The sequence below is a fragment of the Zosterops lateralis genome (genome assembly GCF_965231275.1).
Source record: "Zosterops lateralis genome assembly, chromosome: 16".
In the NCBI taxonomy this organism is placed as follows: Eukaryota; Metazoa; Chordata; class Aves; order Passeriformes; family Zosteropidae; genus Zosterops; species Zosterops lateralis.
Window position 1 is genome coordinate 7,407,875 of NC_139776.1, and position 21,145 is coordinate 7,429,019.

Genomic DNA, 21,145 nt, shown 5'->3' on the forward strand with positions numbered 1-21,145 from the left:
TTGTGAGCTAAATGGTTCACTCTCCCCTTCCTGTGGGATGCAGCACAGGAAGCTGCAGGAATCCCACCCAGCTGCAGCCCATAGAAGCATTGCTAGGGACAAACACAAGCACAAGTGTGAGAACAAGGGCTTGGCAGTGCATTTGTGCTGTCCAAACCTTCACAAGTCACAGACAGCCAGTCTGGAGCCTCCTGGTCCTCCTAAGAAGGACCAGGCCTTCTCGCAGCCACAGCTTTAGCTTTGTATCCTGGAAAAGATGGAAGAGAAGAAAGAAGCCCTCCATCCTTTCCCTGCTCTGCCTGAGCCCACCTGAATTTCCTCTATTTCCCTTCATTCCTGTGAGGTCAGCATAGTACACTGAGGAGATATATGGAGGTACTGCCAGTTAGGAACCTTCCAGTGATGACAGAGGAAAGTTGCAGGCAAGGAGCAGTTTCCACAGCCAGGGATGAGGGGACCAGGAGGACCCTTTCCTGCTCATGGCCATGACCAGCTCCAGACTGAGGACCCTGGCAGCTCAAGAGTGATGCTGGGTCAAACCAGCCCACTTCCCAGACCACTGCTGGGTGATTTCACCTGCTGAGAAATATTTTAGGTGGTTCAGAAGCTGTAGGGTAGAGAAGAGGTGGTGCTTTACATTGCATTTACAGTGAGCAAAGTCTAAAGATCATCAACACAGGGTAGCCCCAGAATAGGAGTTTTGCTTTAAATACAAGCAAGGAAATCGAGTATTAACTGCTCAGCCTGAGGTTCCAATCTCCTGACCTGAGCTGTACTGTAACACACCCTGAAAAGCAGCATTGCCTTTTGCTTCCTGGAGATCATTAGCTAGCAGGGAAAAGTGTCCTGTGGGAGGCTAGAATCCAGCCTATGACCCATTAAGGCCAAACCTCCTTCTCTCCACAGCATTGTTCCTATTGACTCAAGTTTGGCATTAAATGGATCAGAGCAGTGGACTGCTTTCTGTTTCTCTTGTAATCAGATGATGTCAACCTGAAAATGTACTCATCTGCTCCCCAGTTCCCTCTGTATAGCAAGACAGTAACAAAGATAATCATGACATCCAGCTTGGGAAGAACTGCTCTGCCAAATGGCTTTCCAGCTTGTTTATCCTACTCTATCCTAAAGTCAGCTGCTCACAAGCCTGGGCAGAACCACCTATTCAGGAGCTGCCTGACTATGAAGTTATTTAGCTGCTTGCAACATGTGGTCCAAGAGACTCATTTTTCCTAAAGCACTGCACTCCCAATGCAAACCTAGCCACCACTTTGCTCCCATTTTTCCTAGGCAAAATCAATAGCTTTGAACTCAAAAATTGTGCACAGCTGGACTCAGAGCACACCTCACCATCAGGCTGCTGATTCCCACTTCCTTACGGAACCACATTCCTGGAAACATCTACTGAGTCACACAGCAGCACAGGAGAGACGGGGAGGGCTGGGCAAGGGCAACTCTGCTCTCTGGATCTTGTTTCAAAGTCTCGTGAATGTGACAGCTAACAGCTTGTGTTTTTCCACAGGCCCCTGCAGCCCCCTCCCACACCCCCACAACACCCCTTCCCAACACAAAAAAGTAACATCCAAATATTTCACATTGCCAGAGATCCTGCAGACCAGGGATCTTCTGTATCAGCATCTTCCCTTATCTTTGACTTCCTTGTCGCACGTAAATAATGGAGATTATGGGTCCCTGGTAAATAAATCTGCAAGGAAAAACAGGAGAGGAGAAAGAGAGGTCAGGTTTGTCAGTGGTTTGTCTCAGTTACTACATTGTGACTCCAGGAATTGGCTGCTGGATGGAAGGGGTGTAGGACACTACTCCTGCCACCTGCCTACTTATCCCAGTTAGTCCAAAACAGGTGCTGCCACATTTCTCTACTGTCCACTGCTTTTGCTATCAATCCAGATAGGAACTGGACTCAGTTTACAGTCAGTTTTTTCCCAGAGGGACTCAGCCAGCAGTCTATGGAGCACACTGCCAAGGGCAGCACATATCCAGCTGCCCCAGGGCAGGGGCTAAGCTGGGATGGGCTGCCTGAGGCTGAGCATCTCCCCACACCCCCACAACTCATCCCCATCCCACACAGCTCCCCGCAGTGACAGTCCTGCTGGAACAAGGACAAGTGTTCCCACGGTAAAGCCTGGCCTTGAGAGTCCACGTGATGTGTCTGTGAGTGCTGGCTCCATGTACTCCACCAGGAAAGGTGGAACAAGCTGCCACCCCTGAGATGCCTCACACCACTCGCCCACTGCGTCAGCAGCAGCTCAGGCATCGTGAATGGCTCTGGAATGGGTGAGTAAAATCCAGGTTGGTGCAACTGGAAGCAGAGCAGAAGAGGTTCACAGCTCAGCCCACAAGGATGCTCAGTATCAGGGGATTTTAGAGTAGAACAGGCAGGTATTTGCTGCACCAATCTCTGCTTTGGCCAAAGCCTCAACACACAACAACCCCCACAGTCCCTGTAGCAGCAGAGGTGCTGCATCCCTTCATCCACAGCCCTGGAACTCTCCTGTCCTCTGAGCTCAGGGACATGGGAATGCTCAACTCTGCACATAAACCACCAGCGTTTTCCACATAATTTGTTTGCAACCCAGAAAACTCCCTGTGGACAGCAGAAGAACAGCACATGCACACATGATGTCATTTCTGTACTAAAAATACATCCTTTAGGATGTCCCAAACTCAAGGAGGCACCAGCAGAGCCCAGGGCAGCAGTTGTGCTGGGAAGCAGCAGCAGTGGTCCATGAGCTCTAAACTCAGACAGTTACATGGGAAAAAAAATGTGGGGGGATGGATTTAGCTCCCTGTTCAGGAGGGGCAGGTCCCACCCCACCAGGGGTGTGTGAAGGGCTCTGCAGAGATACCAGGGGAGCATCGGGAAAGACCCACTGCAGAAAAAAATGTCACTCCCCAGCAAATTACTCCAATCCCTTAGCCCTAGGAAATCTCATTAAAGAAATCCCTGCCTCAGGAACACATTTCTAAAGGACAAGGCTGCTCAGAGCAGAAGGCAGGGTCGTGGGCACACTCCTTTCCAGGAGAGGTTAACCAAGGGATGCCATTTTTGCAGGCTGCCCTCGGAATAAAGCCTTTCTGTTTGAGGAAGCGAGAGGCACACAGACATCAGGTCAGGGCAAACAGACAAGGATTCTTCTGGAAGGTTTCTCCTGTTATGCAGCTTCGTTAGCAAGTAGGGCAGGGTTTCTGTTTGTGCTTCCCTGGAGTAGGAACATTTTCAGGGAAAGCGTTTGCTTGAGCAGCCCTAAGCTCACTGCTCTGAGACAGGAGAGCTCACCCCACTGACGCACGTTTGTGCAGGGGCTTGTTCAAGAGCTTTTAATCCCTCCACTGATGCCACTTATAGTTTTAATCAGCTCGAATGTTCATTCAGCATCAGCAGGATGTGAACCAGCAGCCCATGGAGCCCTCACTCAGCATGCAAGATGTTACCAATGTGTGGGTCACACAGAGGGGCAGGGGCAGTGGGGTCTGCAGGGCAGAGAGGACTCAGTGCAGAGGAGAGAGAGACAGCCCATCACCTCCTCGTGTTAACCATGTCATCTGCCCCTCTGTGGGAACACAGAGAGTGAGGGAAGGGGGCTGAGTGCCTGATTTATCTCCTGAGCCTTCCCTCTTGCTCTGTACCTATACTTGGGATGCATGTCTTGGGTGCATCCTTAAATCCAGCTGCAGCAACCTCTCCCAGAAGGAAAAGCAGGGGTGACAGCGAGCAAACACAAACACCAATACAATTGGCCAGGGGTGACATGGTCCAGGTCACCCTCAGGGCTTCATTTCTATCCCAGGTAAAATCAACACTGACCAGAAGGGTGTCACCACTCTATGGGGTGGCCCCTGTGATGCTGCATTCACTGTTATGGCTGAGAAGAGGAACTGATCTTGCTTTTACTGTCCTGTGGCTTTTGTCCATGCCAAGATCCACAAACCACACTGAAAACAGTATAAAGTCAAAACCAACATTGTTTTAGGAATTAAATTGCTGTCCTTTAACTGGCCAGTGAGTAAAACTTGAGCTGAGTGATACTAACAGACAAGATCTAACTTGATGCAGCAGCATCAAGTTCACTGACAGCTCTCAGAGCTGCTGTGTCCCTGATCCCTGTCCATCCTCCAGCTCTGAAATTCCAGAGGGCAGCAGTTTATCAGCAGTGCTGGGAGTGGTTGGGCACAGCACCAGAGAGCTCTGGCCAGGGTAGACACCATCATGCAGGGTGAGCAGATGAGCTTGTTCAGCATCAGCTCCTGGTGCACGTTGAAAATGCAAAGAGCAGAACAATGCAAATACAAACAGCCACTTTCAGCTGAAACTGGAATAATCAAACCCAGTGACAGAGGAGTGCTGGAGAGAACCAGACTGGCCACAGCTATTGAACACCTTGCTGCTCATGACAGCCCCCCAGATGCTGCAGCCTACACAGATTCTTGCCATTCATCTTGAGCATCTACCCAAAATCAGACCAACTGTTTTATCCACAGTGAAAATATCATGAAATATAATTTACCAGAACAAGCTGCCTCTACACTGATCACAACCACTGTAGTTTGATGTCCTGTGTGAATCAAAACGACAAAGTTTCTTAAACTGTCAGTGGTGGGTGATGCTGTACTGGCCCCTTGTGTTTCTGTGGCCAAGGCCCCTGTGTCACTGCAGTGAGCAGCAAAAGGCCACACTGCCACTGTACCTTTTTCCTCTGTAACCTGTCTAAGGGTTGCACAAACCCACCCCCATCAGAGGATTCCACTGGAGCAGCATCTCCGGGAGGTCCCTCACCATCCCCAGGGAGTCTGGAGGGCAGCTACAAAGGTGACATAGAAAGATGTTCACATTGCAGGAAAGGAGAGTCTTTCCAGCTTTCCATTACTGCGAAAGAGGGGTGACATACTCCCCAGTGGGCAGTGCAGACAGTGCTGGGGATCACACAGCCAAAGAGACCCATCAGCAGATACCCAGCACAACCCAGCCACTCCCTAATTGTACTAGAAAGGCTTTTGTTCTCTTAGTACAAAATGCAGCTTTTGCCAACAACTCTAGAGAGCTGTAGATAAACTTGACTATATCTAAACATTTGCAGAAGGTAGAGAAGAATTGTTCAAATTAAAGAGAATACCTTTGTTTTTCTCACAGAAATGCTGCCCACCTCTGCTGGAACTATTGCCCCCGGGCCACCAGCAGTGGGAAGAGCAAGGAGAGTCACCTCCACCTCAGGCAGCCCAGGGTCCAGCATAAACCAAGCCAAAACCACTTTCCTGTCTGAGACTGACATTTCCTATCTCCATTTTGGACGGATAACAGAGCTTGAAGCTCTCAGGTGTGTGCAGCATCCATGGCAGAAATAAAGGTGAAGCTGCTAAGACATGAAATGAAATCTGAAGAGGTCAATGGCATAGCAAAGAATAAGCAAAAATCCAATTCCCTGGGTCAGAGAGGGTTATAATTTTCCAGGTTATGACATGAACCAAGGCTGAGCAAGTCTGAACTGTCCTGGGGAAGAACCCACTGCATAACCCAGCATAGCAAAGCTACACGCCAGTGCCACAAATAAGTTGGAAAAGGTTACGTGAGTTTCTCGGTCAACTAAAATTACCTGAGAGCAGAATTCAGGCTCTGCTCTAAATCCCATTTTAAGCTTCTCAAGCAGGTTTCCAATTTAAGATTTGCATTTAATAGCAGCCAGAAGAAGGCTGATTTGAATGCACAACTACACCAGGAAGACCGTACAGCAAGGTGCACCAAACATTGTGGCCGCCCCAGGAGCGAGGCAGAGGAACACTCTGGGTTTGCAGGGAACATATGGCTGGGGCTGGGCTCTATCTGGGCCAAGCGACCACGCTCCGTGTGCCAGGTTGGGTTATGTAAGAGCATCCCTGGCTGCTGCAGCTGTGTCACGACGGAGCGATCGGTGCAGACTCACGGATGGAGTTGGGGGGGGGCTGCAGAAGGCAGCTGGGTTTGAGCAAACAGCCGCGGGGTAGGACTGTCCCCTCGGTGTTTGTTATCCCTTCATGTACTATTCCACAGATCTGCGCAGGATGAATTTTCCCCCGAGGGCAGGGGCTGGTTGCATAACGCAGCAGCATCGTGTCAGCACAGAGCCAGTGCAGATGGCAGAGCCCAGCCTGACCCTCCACGGGCAGCAGAGCTGCTCCCACAGCCCCACGCCTCGCCCCAGGGCACAAGGCAGGGTGTCTGCTCTCGCCCCAGGGCTGAAGCACACCCATCTTTCAGGGCTCACATTTCCACAGATTCACTCCCCCACCCTAATCCCCAGCCCACACTTGCACTGGGACCAGTATCCAGCCCCAGGCAGCAATGCTTGAATCAGCTACTTGCACTTGAGATGGCTGTTAAATGTTTTGTTAGTGGAAGAGTGAAGAGGGGATGGTCTGTGGACCAGTCTGGACAAACCAACAGAGAACAAGATCCACCCAATGGGTTTTTTAATTTCCATCCCCATTCCTCTACAGACAGCACAGAGTGTACCTGGGCACATGGGGGGGGGGGGGGGGGGTGGGTCAGGCACCACAGCATTTTCCATAAGCTCAGGAACCCTCAGGTGGCAGCAATGAGGGGTTTTAGCAAAACCTGCCAAAGTACCTCCACCTTCCCCACCACCTGCTGCTGGGGGCTTGCTCTTAGAGCTGGACAAGCACAAAACCATCAGCTGAGGGCTGGTAAGTGCTGGCCAGGGACACGATTTCCTCTCTCTTTGCCCTCTTGCATCCATGGTCAGCTCCAGTCCAGCTGGCTGTGTGTGGTTTTGGGGTGAGATGTGGGCTGAGGCCCAAGCTGTGATGCCAGCACCTGACACAGGCAGGCTGTCAAAAATCTCCTGGGACCAGTGACAGGCAGGCAGCTCTGCAGGAGCCTGAGAAAGGATGTGGGCTGGAAAGACATCAGCCTCACCCCTGGTAATCTGTAATTCTTCAGTTTCATTGAAATGTTTGGCTGGGAGAATCCCTAGTAACAGCTCCTGTTTACAGTCAGCTTTGCCATGTAGGCAACACCTCCCAGTCCTTTTGTGTCACTGGTGAGTGACAGTGCCAGCTACACCACATCCCTGGGGGTCCTTCCAGACCATGTGTGACCACCCAGGCCTCAGGTTCAGGATGTCTGAGCTTGAGACTGTTCAGCAGGGGGGGAGAAGGGAGGGGACTCTTTGGACAGAGCTGAGCTCAGTCTGAGCAGTGCTGTTTTTAAGTTTCCTTCCTGAGCAGACACAGGTCTACAAACACAGATGCTGGAGACCAAAGCATCTCCTGGGTCTGGGCCACTAACGTTCACACCAAAGGGAAGTCCTGCCTTTAATAGGGAAATGAAACAGAGCCACAAGATGGACCCACGTGCCCTGTAGGTGAAAGCAAAGAGTTTTGTGCCAAGACAGATGTGCCACTTGGTGCCTACTCACTGAGCCAGCTGGGCCCTGAGGTGTCCTGTCCAAGTGTCACAGGGGAGAGGGATGGTGCTAGACAGGGAGCTCCTGCACAGACCTTGGAAATTACATCACACAGCACAGGAGGCAGAACTGGCAGATCTGAGACCTGAGAGAGACAGATGTCCCCAAAGCTTATACCAAGTGCTTGCAGGTGTCTCTGCTGTGCCCCAGCCTGCCTCAGCCACCGGCCAGGGCCTCTGAGGAGCAAGGCACCTGCCCAGCCCTTCCAGCTGGGCCCTTGGGCAGTGACAGGATGTGCAGCTGCTAATTCTATTTCTCACCTCTATTTTATTTTTGCAGTAGAATAGGTGAAAACAACCTCAAAAGCCGTGCTCTGATGAGTCACTATAGAAATGGCTCTAGGAACATAAAAGACTCCTTTGTGTCACTACAAAGTGCACTATTGGGCCAGTAAAACCGACAGAAATAAGAAAAAAGTGCAAATCACTTACCCAGCTGCAAAGCACAGTGGTGCCCTGCCCTGAATTTAAGCAGCACATGTAACCTGGTCCATTCTGGTTTCAAGCTCAAAGGCATCAGGTCGATCCTGCGGGTTAGCAGCCAACATGTCTTTCAAGAGCTGCTTGATGCCCTCAGACATGGAAGTCCTGCGTTTCTGAGGGATGTGCAGCTCCATCTTTGGGTTTTCTAGCAGTGCTTCCCCAACGGGCACAATCTCAGTCCCCTGCTTGATGTAAGTGCCCAGCAGCTCCTTCTTGGTCTCGGCGTCAATGAAAGTGATCCTCTCAATCATGGCCCAGATGATGATGCCGAGGGCAAAGATGTCAGCCTTGGCAGTGTAGTGTCCCTCCCACACCTCGGGTGCCATGTAGAAATCAGAGCCACAGGCCGAGGACAGCCAGTACTTGTTCACATTCACATTTTTGTTCTCATGCCCACCCTCCTTGCCCCGAGCAGTCAGGCCAGCACAGACCTTGCTCAGCCCAAAGTCAGCCACCTTGAGCACAGGGGTGCCAGATTTCTCGGTTATCAGGATGTTGTCTGGTTTCAGGTCCCGGTGGACAATGTGGTTCTTGTGCAGGAAGGCGATGGCACTGGTCAGCTGCAGCATGAAACTCTTGTTGGTGGCTGGGTCGGGCCTTCGGGACAGCACGTACTGGTTGAGGTCTCCTCCTTCACAGAACTCCATGACAAACCACAGGTAGCAAGGCTCCTCTGCATAGCCCAGGATCCTCTCACCTGACCAAAAGGGATAAAAGAGATTTTCAGATACATTTCAAAGTCCATACTAACCCAGGATGGCTGAGGAACAGGTCTGGTTTATGTGGATAGCAAAAAATTTTGGGAATGTGATGGGACATATAGCACTGAAGGCATCAGCAGTGATGCTGGCACTGCTGTGGCTTCAAGTGCTTTGGGATCCTGTTCAGCACGACACACCAGCACTTGGTTTATCCAAACCCACTGCTGGGAACCAGCTCAGGGACCTCCTCTCAGCAAAGTGCAGAGAGCACATCTTCAGTCCAACCATCAGGCCATTCTCCCCAGGCTCTGCCAGCCAAAGCAGCAGAGGCTAAAAGCACATTAGTAGTGAGTCTACAGGAAAAAAAAAATCACTTCTGTGAATGCCTCCTCTCCCACCTGAGCTCTGCTGCAGGAGGCAAAAGCTGGCTCATTCCATACACTTTACTGGAACTGCACACAGGGAGTAAATCACAGCCCTTAAGACTGTGCCAGCACAGTCTTGCCAAGAGTGGTCACACCAGAGTCCAAGTCCTGTGGCCCACTGAGTCTTCTGAGACCAAATCTGCGCATTTAAAGATGGCATTTGTGCTGGGGAAACTCTGCCACTTCATCCAGCTTTCATTAAGTGCCAACAAGTCTTTAATGAGAGGAAACTGGAGGTCCAAGCTGCAAACAATGTTTGCTGAGTGTAATCTCTGCCACACTTGTGACTGTAGGTACTCCTGCTACTCAGTATTACATCCCAAACAGCTTCTTCCTTCACCAGACATCAAACTGAGCTCCTCAGGCTCAGTGCATCTCAAGCTTTACTCCACAAAACTCCTGCCTAAGGAAGGACTCTCTTGCACATCAATTAGACATGTGAAGAACACAACAGCATCATATCAGCTAATGGGGCCAGGTCTGCCACCGGTGCTCCCCAGGGATGCCAGGATGCCCCAGGGAGCATTGGCAACAGACCCATCCCTGTTAGCTGATGCCAGGAATGCAAACCCCATGGTCAGACCTCAAAGCCCCTCCAGAGAGCACCCAGGTGATTGGCAGAGCCTACACACACCACCAGAGCATCATTTTGCTCTAGAAATTGATTTTCTTTTTTTTATCCTCAAGCACCATAAGAGAGAAGCTGGAGGATACCACTCACCTCTGCCACAGTTAAAAAGTCCCACAGCTGAACTCAAGTGTTTTTGAAAGCAGTTGAATAACTCCACCTATATGACAAAGCTGGGTTTTGTTTGAGCAAAGCCCTAGAGGGCATCTGGGAAAGCAAAAAACTTCCAGCAGCAGGTAAAGCCAAGGACTACCAGGGACACCCAGCCCTAGGCTGCACTGGTCAGCAGTTGGTGTGGGTGGGAATATTGGTTATTTGCACAAACAGTCTGTATCCATGGCTACTGCTGTGGAAATGGAAATCTGCACAACAGAAGGATTTGGCTGCACCTCCCTATAATCAGCAATCTTTTGCTGAGATTAGGTCTGAAGGTTAGATCTGGGGGATGTAAGAACAGGGTGGGGTTACACAGGGTACTGGGTGCACTTTGGGTGTCTCATCGCCTGGAAGGAGGCTCACCATGAAAGCCCAAGGGCCAGCTGAGAGCAGCACAGGACGGTTTGACTCTGGAGACTAAAATACTGATCAGGAAAAGCAGCTTCTCTGGTGCAAGCCACCTTTGGCACGACGGCATGGAAACTAAAGGAGAGGCTGCTTGTCCTGGGAGCAGAGACCCCAGCACAGGTCCACTCACACAGCTGCCACAACCTTGACTTGTTAAACCCTAAGGACATCACAGCAGGACACAGGGTTTGGCTTTCCTGCTCCCCTCTGCAGCCATATGGCCCCAACACGGGGAGCAGGAATGTCTGTCTCTTCTCTAGGAATCAAACCATGACAGGGAGCATGGCACAACCCCACATTCCTCACACACAGCCAGGTGGGAGCATCCACACAGCACTGCTGGCAGCCCCTTCCCACAGGAAGTGGCTCAAACACTGGCTCAGCAGCAGCCAGGACCTGTTAGTTCTGACAAGCCAAGGTTTGTTTTTAGCATAAGGAAGGCTCTGATTTAAAACTTGGCCCCTGGACCTCAGCAAGCACAGGGAAGATGACAGGGCTCCAGCAGTAGCTGTGAGCACCAGGCACTTCACTTTGGGTGGAGCGTTGTGAGTAGAGGCTTAAGCCAAAAGTAATATTTCCTCATTTTCTTTCTGTAATCTGAAAGTGTTTTAGTTGTTAAATCATCTTCCTGCCTTCAAAACAAACAGCTTTAAACATAAAGAGCTGGCAAGACGCTCCCTAAAGATGAGATGTTAGCAAACTGAAGACAAGCAGTCAAGAGCTGAGGAGATGCCAATGACAGGCTGGACCTGTTCTCTATCACCAAGCCAGCATCCCCATGTGCTCCCTGCCCAAACACGTGATGGCACACACTCACACTCCATCTTTCCAGCAGTATACACACAAACCTCCCCCACCCCATCCTGGGAACTCATTAGCAGCGAGTTAATTTGCTTAGCTTCACGGGGGAAATAAAAATCCAGTGAGAGCAGAAGCAGCATCCCAGTGCCCACCACATATGTAACCTGTGACTCTCTCTGTGCAGGGAGGCTGCACCAGAGGGATGGGAGCTGGCAGCATGGAATTCCAGGTAGTTGGAATGATGGCAATACATGTAGGTGATTCCAGGGCAGCCCACGAGTGAGGCTGAGTGCTGGTGAAAGGTAGATGGCCCCACAGGTGACATGGGAGGAACAGGAAGCAACACCTTATACCTGTTCACTTAAGGCAGCTGTCACTGCTCTAGGTTAGGAACAAGAGGGGCATGTGATGTTCACAAACACTGGTGGTGCTCCAGTGTCAGGGCTCTGAGCACATTGCTCGGGTACGTGCCTCTCCTCCAGCTCAGCACTGAGCTTTCACCTTCCTTTTCACACTCTGCCCTTAAATTTAATTACTCCACATCTCGTTAAAATTATAAAGGTTCAGGCTCTCTCAGCACCGTAGCTGAGCCCAAACCCTGCATGATAACCCGACAGTTGTGCTTCCAATTGAGAAAGTCTGGGATTAATCCTCGCCATGCCCTGAGCCCCGGCACGTTGGCACAGCATCTGCGCCGGCCCGTAAATAGCCCAGCTGCGGTCGTGCAGAATGGCACGGCAGCTCAGCTCCATGGCCACGGCTCCAGCCCTGCTGCTGCTGGCAGGGAAGGAGAGTGGGAGACCTGCAGGGCTCACCCAGCTCCAGCCTGTGTTTTGAAAATATTTATTCACATCTATCAGACCCAAGGCTCGGGAAGGCAGCGAGCACAGGCTGCCTGGCACAACACGGCCCCGAGGGCAGCCAAGCAGACGGAAAGGAGAATGTGCTCCAGCTTGGTTTTAGGAGTTAAACTACTCCTGTCCAGGCTGGGGATGCAGAGCCCAGCTCTGTTCCCCTCTGAGGGGCTGCCGTAGGACCAGAGCAGGCAAAGCCCTCCCCACTGCTGGGAATTCAGGAGGCTCAACCCCCACCTAGAGATGGGGCATCTATGGGTCTCCTTCCCCACCTGGAGATGGGGCACCTCCAGCTACCCAAGAGCTTTCCCCAAGCCAAGGCACCTGTCCTCAGGATGTGCAAACATGACAGATGGGGACAGGACACCTCATTCCTGCTACAGCTGGACACACACCTGAAGGGAAGAGTTGGCTCCTCTCCCAGGGAGCTGTGTACCCTGGCTGTACAGGAATTTGGACACTGCCCTTCTCAGGGAGCCTCCCTTGGGTGGTTGTGTGAGGGAAGAGCAGAATCTGGGATGGATGTGGAGAGCCAGGCAGGTCTGGACATGTCCACCCACCAGGGATACAGAGGGGACAGGCAGGGCAGGGACAGTCAGAACCACAGGTTTGCTCAGAGGATGGATCTCAGGAGCCTTGTATGAACTCTGTGCCTGGCACAGGGTCTGCCTACACTGGGGGCTCAGGGAGACTGAGCACCCCAAGGAGCTGACAGGAATCCTGGCACACAAGTTTGGGGAAGGAAGGACTGGGGTGATTTGTTCTGCTCACAGCAGGCTGGGGGGGCACAGGGTCCAGTATTTTTCCACATCTCACAGCACATTGGCAAAGCTGGGTCTGACAAGCAGCCAGGGGAGGAAAGGGAGGGAGGGAGCATTTTGGAGATGCCACAATCACAACCATTGGCTGTAACAGGAGAAGGTGACCCCTGACAGCCTCATGATGCTCCTGAGGCACCCCAGAGGAAAACTGGGGTATTAGCCCAAGGCTACAGGAATTAGTGGTTCCACGGCTGTTCCATAGAGCCAGTGATGGGAGGGACATGGGGACAGCCCCAAAGCTGTGAGATCTTGAGCTGTAACAGGCTGCAGCCTTGGGGTGCTCAGAGATGGGACAGTACATTGGGCAGAGAGGGGGACATGTCCCCTTGGTGTGACTGGGGCACAGGCTGTGAAGGTTCCCAAGGGATGTGTGTGGGCTGTGGCACAAGTCAGGCGAGCAGATGGAGTCTCAGGATTTGGGGTGTAAGGAATGACCAGGGGTCCAGCACACAGGAATGTCCCCCAAGGATTAGGTATGAGCCTGGAGGTGACAACAGGGCCCCTCAGGACTAGGGGCAGGACTGCAGGGCACATGGAGGGACCCCACTGGTAATGCTGCAAGACATGGGTGGGGTTTAGGGAAGGGTTTCCTGGGAGCATCACACTCCCAGGAAAGGGAGAATAGAGGCAATGGCACAGCATGGGGGAACAAGGTCCAGAAGAAGGGTCTCTCAGGTGTGTTTAGGGTGAGTGGCAGCAAAGAGAACCTGTGGGGGAGCCCTGCAGGGACAGGACAGAGATGGGTGATGGAAGCAAGCCCAGAGCAGATAGCCCAGAGAGGACCCCAAGACTGCAGGGGTGATGGGTGCTCAGGGGCACAGCAGGGACAGCCCAGGGGTGGTTACACTGGAAAAGCAGTGAGTTGAGGTGGGAAGAAGGCCATTGCCAGAGCTGGGGGGAGCTTTGAGTGCTCTAAAGCACAGGCAGTGCCCAGGATGGACTCGAGCAATAGGGTGATGGGGAGCAAGCGAGGGCAGCAGCAGTGCCTGAGGTGCGGGTACTGTAGAAGGGTATCCATGGAGAAGGGAGACAAAATCAGGATGTCCTGCACGGGGATCTCAGCAGCCACCTGCTCTGGAGGTGTCACCTGGGAGCGGACAGGAAGATCAGGGTGTGGAGGCCACTGACGGCAGCAGGGAGGTGGCAGACCCAGGTGCTCAGGGGTGGGGATGGGTGACACAGGTGTCAGGGACAGGGACGCTGGAGGCCCCGGGCGTGGGAGGGCAGCCCGGGAGGTGCCCCAGGAGGGCACTGGGGCCGTGCCGGGGACGCCGGTACCTTTGAGGGATGTCTCGACGAGGCGCAGGTAGAGCTGGCTGCGCTTGTTGCCGTGGCTCATGCGCTGCCCCAGGCCGTGCCGCTGCAGGACGCACTCCTCGAACCGCACCACGTTGGGGTGCTGCCGCCGGAGGCTCGTCAGGGCCCAGAACTCGGCCAGCGCCAGCTCCACGTTCTCGGGAGCATCGCAGCGGATCCGCTTCACCGCCAGCCGGGCGCCGCTGCGGCCCGACACCGCCTCGTACACTACGCCGTAGGCGCCGCGGCCGATCTCGGCCAGCAGGCTGTACCGCGGGCCGCCGCCGCCGCCGCCGATGCCCGGCCCCGCCACCACCGCCGTCGCCGCCGCCATGGCCCCGCGCCGCGTCGCCCGCCGCCGCCGCGCCGTCCTTTGTGTCCCGCGGCGGCCGCCGTCCATGGCCCCCCCCGCCCCGCGTGCCGGGCAGCGCCGCGCGGGCGAGGGGGCACGCGCCGATGCCGCCGCCGCGCCGCGGGGCGGAAAAGCGCGCGCTGCCGGCCCCTTTAAGCGTTCGGCCAATCGCGGCCGCGCGGGGCGAACCACCGCGGCGCCGGGGGGGGCCGGCGGCCGCCGCGACGGGGCTCGGCCTCTTCCTGGTGCCGGCCCCGTACTCGGAAAAGGAGGTCCGGGTTTTCCGCCCCGGGCGCGGTAACCGGGTCGCGGCGCCGCCAGCGCGGCTTAGTGCGGCCGGGGCTCAGCGCGGCGGCAGGCCCCTCCCGCTCCCCCGCCACGGTGGTACGCGCCGCGCCGGTGTAAACAGGCCGGTCATGGGGGCCCTGGCGCTCTCCGCGGGTCCCCCACTGTCTCTCCCTCCTTCCCTCCGGGTGCGGCCCGGGGAGGCGGTGCGGGCTCGGGCCTGGCCCGCGGGGCTCACCTGGGGAGCGGCGGCGGCGGCTCCGGGCCGGGCGCTGCGCGGCGGCGTGTGAATGGGCGGGGTGGGGGAGCGGCAGCGGCGGCGGCGGCGGGGGGATAAGAGCGTGGCCGCGCGCCCTGACGTAACCCCTTATGTAACGGCGGGGGGTGACCCGCCCCCACCGGCCCCCCCACAACGCCCCGGGACGGGCGGTGAACCGGGAGGGCGGGATGCCCGGGGAGGGTTGGGAGGAGCGGCGCACCGGGGGTTGCCGTGCGGTACGAGGGGCCCGGTGCACCGGCGGGGGCTGTGTGTGATGCCGCCGGGGCAGTGATGCTCCGGGACACGGGGCCCGGTGCGCACGCCGGAGGTGATGACCCGGCGGGGAGGTGATGCCGTCAGGGAGGTGATTCCCCGGGGAGGGGGTGGTGCCCCGGGACCCAATAAATCCTCGGGACCCGGTACATCCCCGGGGGCCGTTGTGTCAGCGGCAGCCGCGCGGTGCTGGATGTCCGGTGAACCGGCGCTTGCAGCCGCACCGGGCAGGGCGGGCGCGCGGCTCGGGGGCGGTTTCACGGCCCCGGAGCTCACCCCGGCGGTTCGACCCCATTGCCGGGGATCACCGGGGACTTTCCGACTGGAAGTTCCCCGGGAAAGTTGCTGCGATCCCGAGAGGATCCCGCTGCCCTGCGGGCCGGCACCGGGGTTTTGGAGGCACCCCAGGGTGCCGTGGAGCGGGCGGCACAAACCGAGTGTCCGTGCGGTGAGACGGGCACTGCTCCCAAGAGAGGGACGCGATGACCGCCCTACGCCGGGACCCCCAGGGCCGTGGGGAGACCGTGGGGATGCCCTGTGTCCCCCCGGGATAGCCGTGCCCCGCAGGGTTGAGTATTGGCTCCGCTTGGGGCTGGTTTGGTGACATTTCTCCTGTGAGCAGGTGGGGTGGACCACAGAGATCCCCGTCCCACGCACAGTGCCCAAATTTCTTTTCTCCCCCCGGGCCGTGGGCATCAGGAACATCCGTCCGTTCCGGGCTGCCCGGGGGTCTCATCCTGTTCCTGGCGCTGCTGGTGGCTGGCAGCCCCCGGGCTCGGGGCTTTGCACGCCGCCGTCTTGCTCCCCTTGTATTTGGGGAGGGAATGGCGATCCAGCCCCGCAAAATGTACTTTTCCAGCCGCCTCTCCCGCCTTTCCCTGCCCCTCGCGCGGTGCCGTTGGCAGCGGGCACTGCGGCCGGGCAAAGAGAGCGTCTGCACAGCGGGTTCACGGAGGAACTCTCAGAATTCCCTGATTTCTGGACCCAGTGCTGAGCCTTGCGCCGCTGCCATCAGCCAGCCCCAGCAGCTCCCGGCTGCGTTCACGCTGCTCCCCTCGGGGAAGGGACGGCGACCCCCGGAGCCACCGGCGACTCTAATGCAGGGTTGCCCCGCGGTGTCACCGCGCCGGCTGCAGCTCCTGCAAGTGGTTTGACCTCGATTTGTGTTTAAATGAAGCCACTTCGCCTCCGGGGGAAGCTGCGGGGGTCGTGCCGCAGCCCGGGGACGGCGGCAGCGGCGTGACTCGCCCCGTGTACGAGAGCGCCGCTCCTCGTACCGCCCTCGAGTGGCACTTGTGCCTCCTGCCCACGCAGGGAGGTCACCGTGTGCCCGCCTGGCAGCGCCGCCCGCCCCCTGCTCCGGCGCTCCCTGTGCCGCGGGTTCGCCCCGGGGCGGTCACTCTCTACCGGAGCTGCCGCGGGCGGTTTGGGGCAGAGCCCCGGGCATCGCCCACCCGGCGTTTTTCCCGCACAAAACGCGTCTGAACACCTCCCTCTCCTGCTTCCGGCAAGGCCAGGCATGAGAGCAAACGTTTTGGGAGTTTCTGGAAAAGCCGTGTCCCTGAATGGGATAAAGCTGACCGTGCTGGAGGATCCACAGCACAGCGACTGCCCTCCTGGGGAAGCTCCTGCCGGCAGCTTTGGGCTGCGGTCCCTCTGCTTGGGGACAGCCCCGGCGGCTGGCAGAGCTTGTACCAGAGCTGCAGGGGCGATTGGCCCCATCCCGAGATGGAGAGCCCTGTCTGGTCTGGCGGAGAGTCCTCCGGGGGGGCTGGGGGCTCAAGGCAGAGCGGCAGCGCCGAGTGACGTGAGCTGACATTAACTCCCACCCGCTTCCGCGGGTGCCTGGCACGCTCGGCCCCCTCCTCGCCGAACGCACCTTTCACTCATGTAGTTGGGAAAAGTTAACTTTTCTATTACCGCGCATTTCACTTATCCAGATACTTAATTACCATTGTCCCAGGGAAATGTCAGTGTGACTCAGAGACACTTTCCCATTAGGAAGAGACAGATGAATATTAAGTTGAGTTGCTGGTGGGTGGGCTGGATCCCAGCTCCTCTCCCAGGGGACCCTGTCACCCTCCACACCCTGGACCCATGGAGGACCCTCTTTCCCAGCTCAGTAGATCTGTGGCACTTTGCTCTGGGGAAGGAGTAACTCGACCCCGCACCCGGAGCAAAGGGAAGGAACCTTATTTCAAACGACGTTTCCCTCTGCGTCGTTGGGATTTGCTCGATCTCTAACACATCTCCCTCGTGTGCAATTACCCTGTGCGGGGAGGTGACTGCACCCCAGGCCGCTGGGTGCATATATACATATTCATATAAAAATAATTGCTTTGGTGTAGAAATGCTCCACCTCACTGTGTCTGTGGTGTCTGCATGGTCATCAGTCCCAGCAGCAAGGGTTAAACTGCCCACAGCCCCTCGCCCAGAGTGTTGTGGTCGTGGTCGTTTGCGGATGCGTTTTGTTCTTCTCAGCTTTGTTCTGTGCCTGCACAGCCCAGCACACCCGACACACTGAGGCGGGGCCGTGGCCGCCCTCTGCCCCTGCGGGGCCTGAGCTCCATCCGCCCTCGCTGCAGCCCCAAGGATGGAGGGATGGGTTCTGCCCTCGCCCCCCACCCCATGCCCTGCTCCCTTGGTTCCTCCGTGTTGGCACAGCCCCAGCCTGGATGAGTTAAAATCCACCTCCAAACAGAACCTTTGGGGTCCCGCCTGCTTTTCAAGGAGCAGGGGGATGCCGACGGAGCTGATCACCAGCCCTGACAGAGGACCACAGGCACAGGGTGCCGTGGCTGCTGGGTGCCCAGCAGAGGGTCCCAGCCCTGTCGATGGCCCTCACTTCCCTCACCAGTGCTGGGAGGGCTGAGCAAGGGGGCACCAGGTCCAGCAGCTGGTGTTCGAGCTGGGAGAATAGCAGGTTGCTGGGAAACATCCCTCTTGAGCTCCGATAAAAATAGCTCCATCTTCAAGGCAAGAGGACTGGCTGCACTGCCAGCGGTGCTGGGGGTGTGTCTGCACCCACCGGGGTGTGGGGCCGGTGCGGGATGTCCTATAGGGTCTGTGCCTTGGGCCCCCATCCCACACATCGTGACAGGGTGCAGCGGGACAGTGGTGCAGGGGCTCAGGGATTGCCTGTCACTGCCCCAGTTCTGTTCTCCTTTATCCCCAAATCAGAATTGGAAATGTGTGAGAACAGGAATCAGGGCTGAGTGGGGAAAGTGGGGGTGTCTTTTCCCCCACCCAGCTCCCCCTGCCTTTTTGGCTCATTTCTGTTTGCTCTCATGAGGAGAGGGTTCAGGGAGATGTGGAGCTGGGGAAAGCCCTGTGGCTCTGAGCTCCGGCATTGCAGAGGTTGGGGGGTTTCTATGCAAAGGCTTTTTCACCTGACAGCAGCTAGGCTGGCTGGGTCAGGCATGAAGAGCCTTTCTCCCTTCCCAGCAGATTTGGATGGGCTCACTTCTCTCCCCAGCATCTCCACGAGGACGGTGCCTCTCCCCAGCCTGGGCAGCAGGGTGAGAGGAGGTCAGGGCTTCACCTTTCCCCCTCCACCCTTCTTGGACAGCACTTGAATTTGGTGTTCAGGGGATTCACACCAGCAGCAGCCAAACTCCTCTGGGACGCAGCTGTGTGAGAAGACGGACAGACCCCATCCCAGTCCTCTGCCACTTTCCTTGTTTGGGCCGAGCATTTCGGCCCTGAGCACTGAGGCTGGGCACGACGGAAGGCTCCGGGTGATTCAGCCGCAGTGGCGGGATGTGCACCCCGGTTCCCGGGGCGGCCGGGGGCTGCAGGGAGGCCTCGGTGGTGCGGGCGAGCCTGCTCGGGAGGTGGCGGGGATGCTGCGGGGCTGATTATTCACAGCCTCCCTCGCCCCGATTGGCTCTGCCGCCGCGCACAGCCGGGCCCCGCCGCAGGAGGAGACTCCGTGGCCATAAAAGCGGGGTGAGAGGCAGCCGGCGGCGAGTCCGGTGGACAACCCGGGCAGCACCGAGGGGCCACTTGCCAGTGTGGCCTTGCCACCGATGACTGGCGCAGCCTGACGCCCGTGGAGGGACACCCGTCAGTGGAGGGACACCCACCAGCCACGACCCGCCCTGAGCTGGCGAAGCGGGTGCTCGGCGGGACGGGGAGCAGCGGCAGGTAGGGCAGCCGGGGTTGTCATCCTCCTTCCATTGCGGGGGCACAATCAGGGGATCGCTCTTGCTCCCCAAAAAGCAACAGTTTAAGAACATCCCCTGAGCCACAGTGCTGAGAGTGGCTTGTGGTTGGACTTGTGGTGTTTTTTGGGGGAGCTTCCACATGGCTGCAGGTCCTTGAGTGGTTCCAGAGCCCATGAACAGCTGTCCAGAGCTCTGCTGGGGTATTCCTGTGCTGCTGCCATGCCTGCCATCCTGGCAGCAGAATTAGCCAGGGCTTGGAGGGGCAAAAGGAGTGGGCAGAGAGGATGGAGGGGTTCTCTCTCCCCCTTCTTGGCTCAAGCAGCAGTGTGGCTGCAGTGCTGAGTTTTGAGTGATTATATTCCAAAAGTTAACAGCTTTTTTGAGAAGCCTTGTCCTGGCAGGAAATTTCCAGGAAATTTTTAGAGGTGAGGAAAGGAGCTGCTGGAATGTTGATTGTTCTTCTCCACCAGAAATATGTGCAGGATCCAAACCTGTGGAGTTGGACCTGTGTGGGAGGAGGGATCTGCTCAGTCTGGGGGAGCTGTTTACATCCTTCATTAGGTGTAATCACAGGTTAGTCAAGATGGGGTCAGTCTCAGCACACACAGTCCTGATTCCTCATCCCTCCTTGGGTCACCAGGTCTGTAATTGGCCCCTGGGGTCATGGATGCAGCTTGAGGGTTTTCCAATGCAAATTGCTGGTCTTTGAAGACTCAAGTGGAAATGGGACAGGGGAGGAGGGGACACCGGCAGGCACGTGGCACAGGTAGAATGTGTGAGAGTGGCCACAGAGGCTGGGGACTCAGTGCTGGCATTGCCAGACCCTGCCACAATCCTTCCAAGGTATTCCTGCAGAAGGGATGGCTCCGGAGTCTTGGGCTCCTCCAGGTAACACAGGATTGAGCTCGAACTCTGCTTTTTTCTTCCTCCCTTTGTGTTCTTTTCGCTTTCTCCTCACTGCTGCTTCTTTCCTCTTTTGTCCAAAGCCCTTTGTTTTCTTCCCCTTTTTCTGCTCCCGTTTTGCCGGTCCATAATTCCAGCTTCAGGAGCAGGCAGAGCACTGCTCGGACATTTGTGGCACCACCTGGACATGGTAACTTTGCAGTGGGGTGTCACAGGGTGTCCTTGGCCATGCTGTGCTCGGAGAACTGCAGCTCCCCTGAGTGCCATGAAATCCTCCATCTGCAGTAGAGTGACAGGGATGGGACACACTGTGTCCAGAATGCCAGAGGTCTGAACTGTGCAGTGTCAGACAAACCAGCAGCTTGTTCCCAGCATGGGAACGTTCCTGGTGCCATCCCTGCGCGCTGCTCTGGTGGCACCCATGGGGATACCGGCAGCAGAGGAGCAAGGGAGGGGGAGCGGGTGGAGAAGGGGAGGGAAAAGGTTCCCAGTGGGGCTCCTGGGAATCAGTTATCAGCTCTTTTAGGGAGCTTCATTCCCCCTAGTGCTGCAGCTGGCACCTACCTGTGTGGCTGGCGTGTCCTTGCTCCTCGGTGCTGGTGCAATAAGGGACTGTCCTCGTGTCTCAGTGGTGAGGGCTGGCTGAGGTCCCACTGTGCCCCTGCCATCCTGGGCAGCTGCCACCCTGTTCCCTGCCGTGCTGCCAAGGCACTGGGAGGATGCACAGAGCTGGTGGCAGTGCAGCCAAGGAATGCAGACAGCTCGACACACGATGGTGCAGATAATTCAAATTAAATTTTAATCTAGCATGAATTAATACTGTGGCATTAACATTTCTTCATCAGTACCAATTACAGTAC

General features: G+C 56.2%; 1 protein-coding gene across 1 annotated transcript; it reads right to left on the reverse strand.

Moving 5' to 3' along the window:
* Positions 1-544: 544 nt before the first annotated feature.
* Positions 545-15,511, reverse strand: STK35 (serine/threonine kinase 35; the record flags this gene model as incomplete). The annotated part of the gene is made up of 4 exons (XM_083873181.1): positions 545-1,702; positions 7,907-8,654; positions 14,030-14,641; positions 15,493-15,511. The coding sequence occupies 3 exons, from the start codon at positions 15,509-15,511 to the stop codon at positions 7,942-7,944; spliced, it is 1,344 nt and encodes a 447-aa protein (XP_083729307.1). The 3' UTR covers positions 545-1,702; positions 7,907-7,941.
* Positions 15,512-21,145: the final 5,634 nt, after the last annotated feature.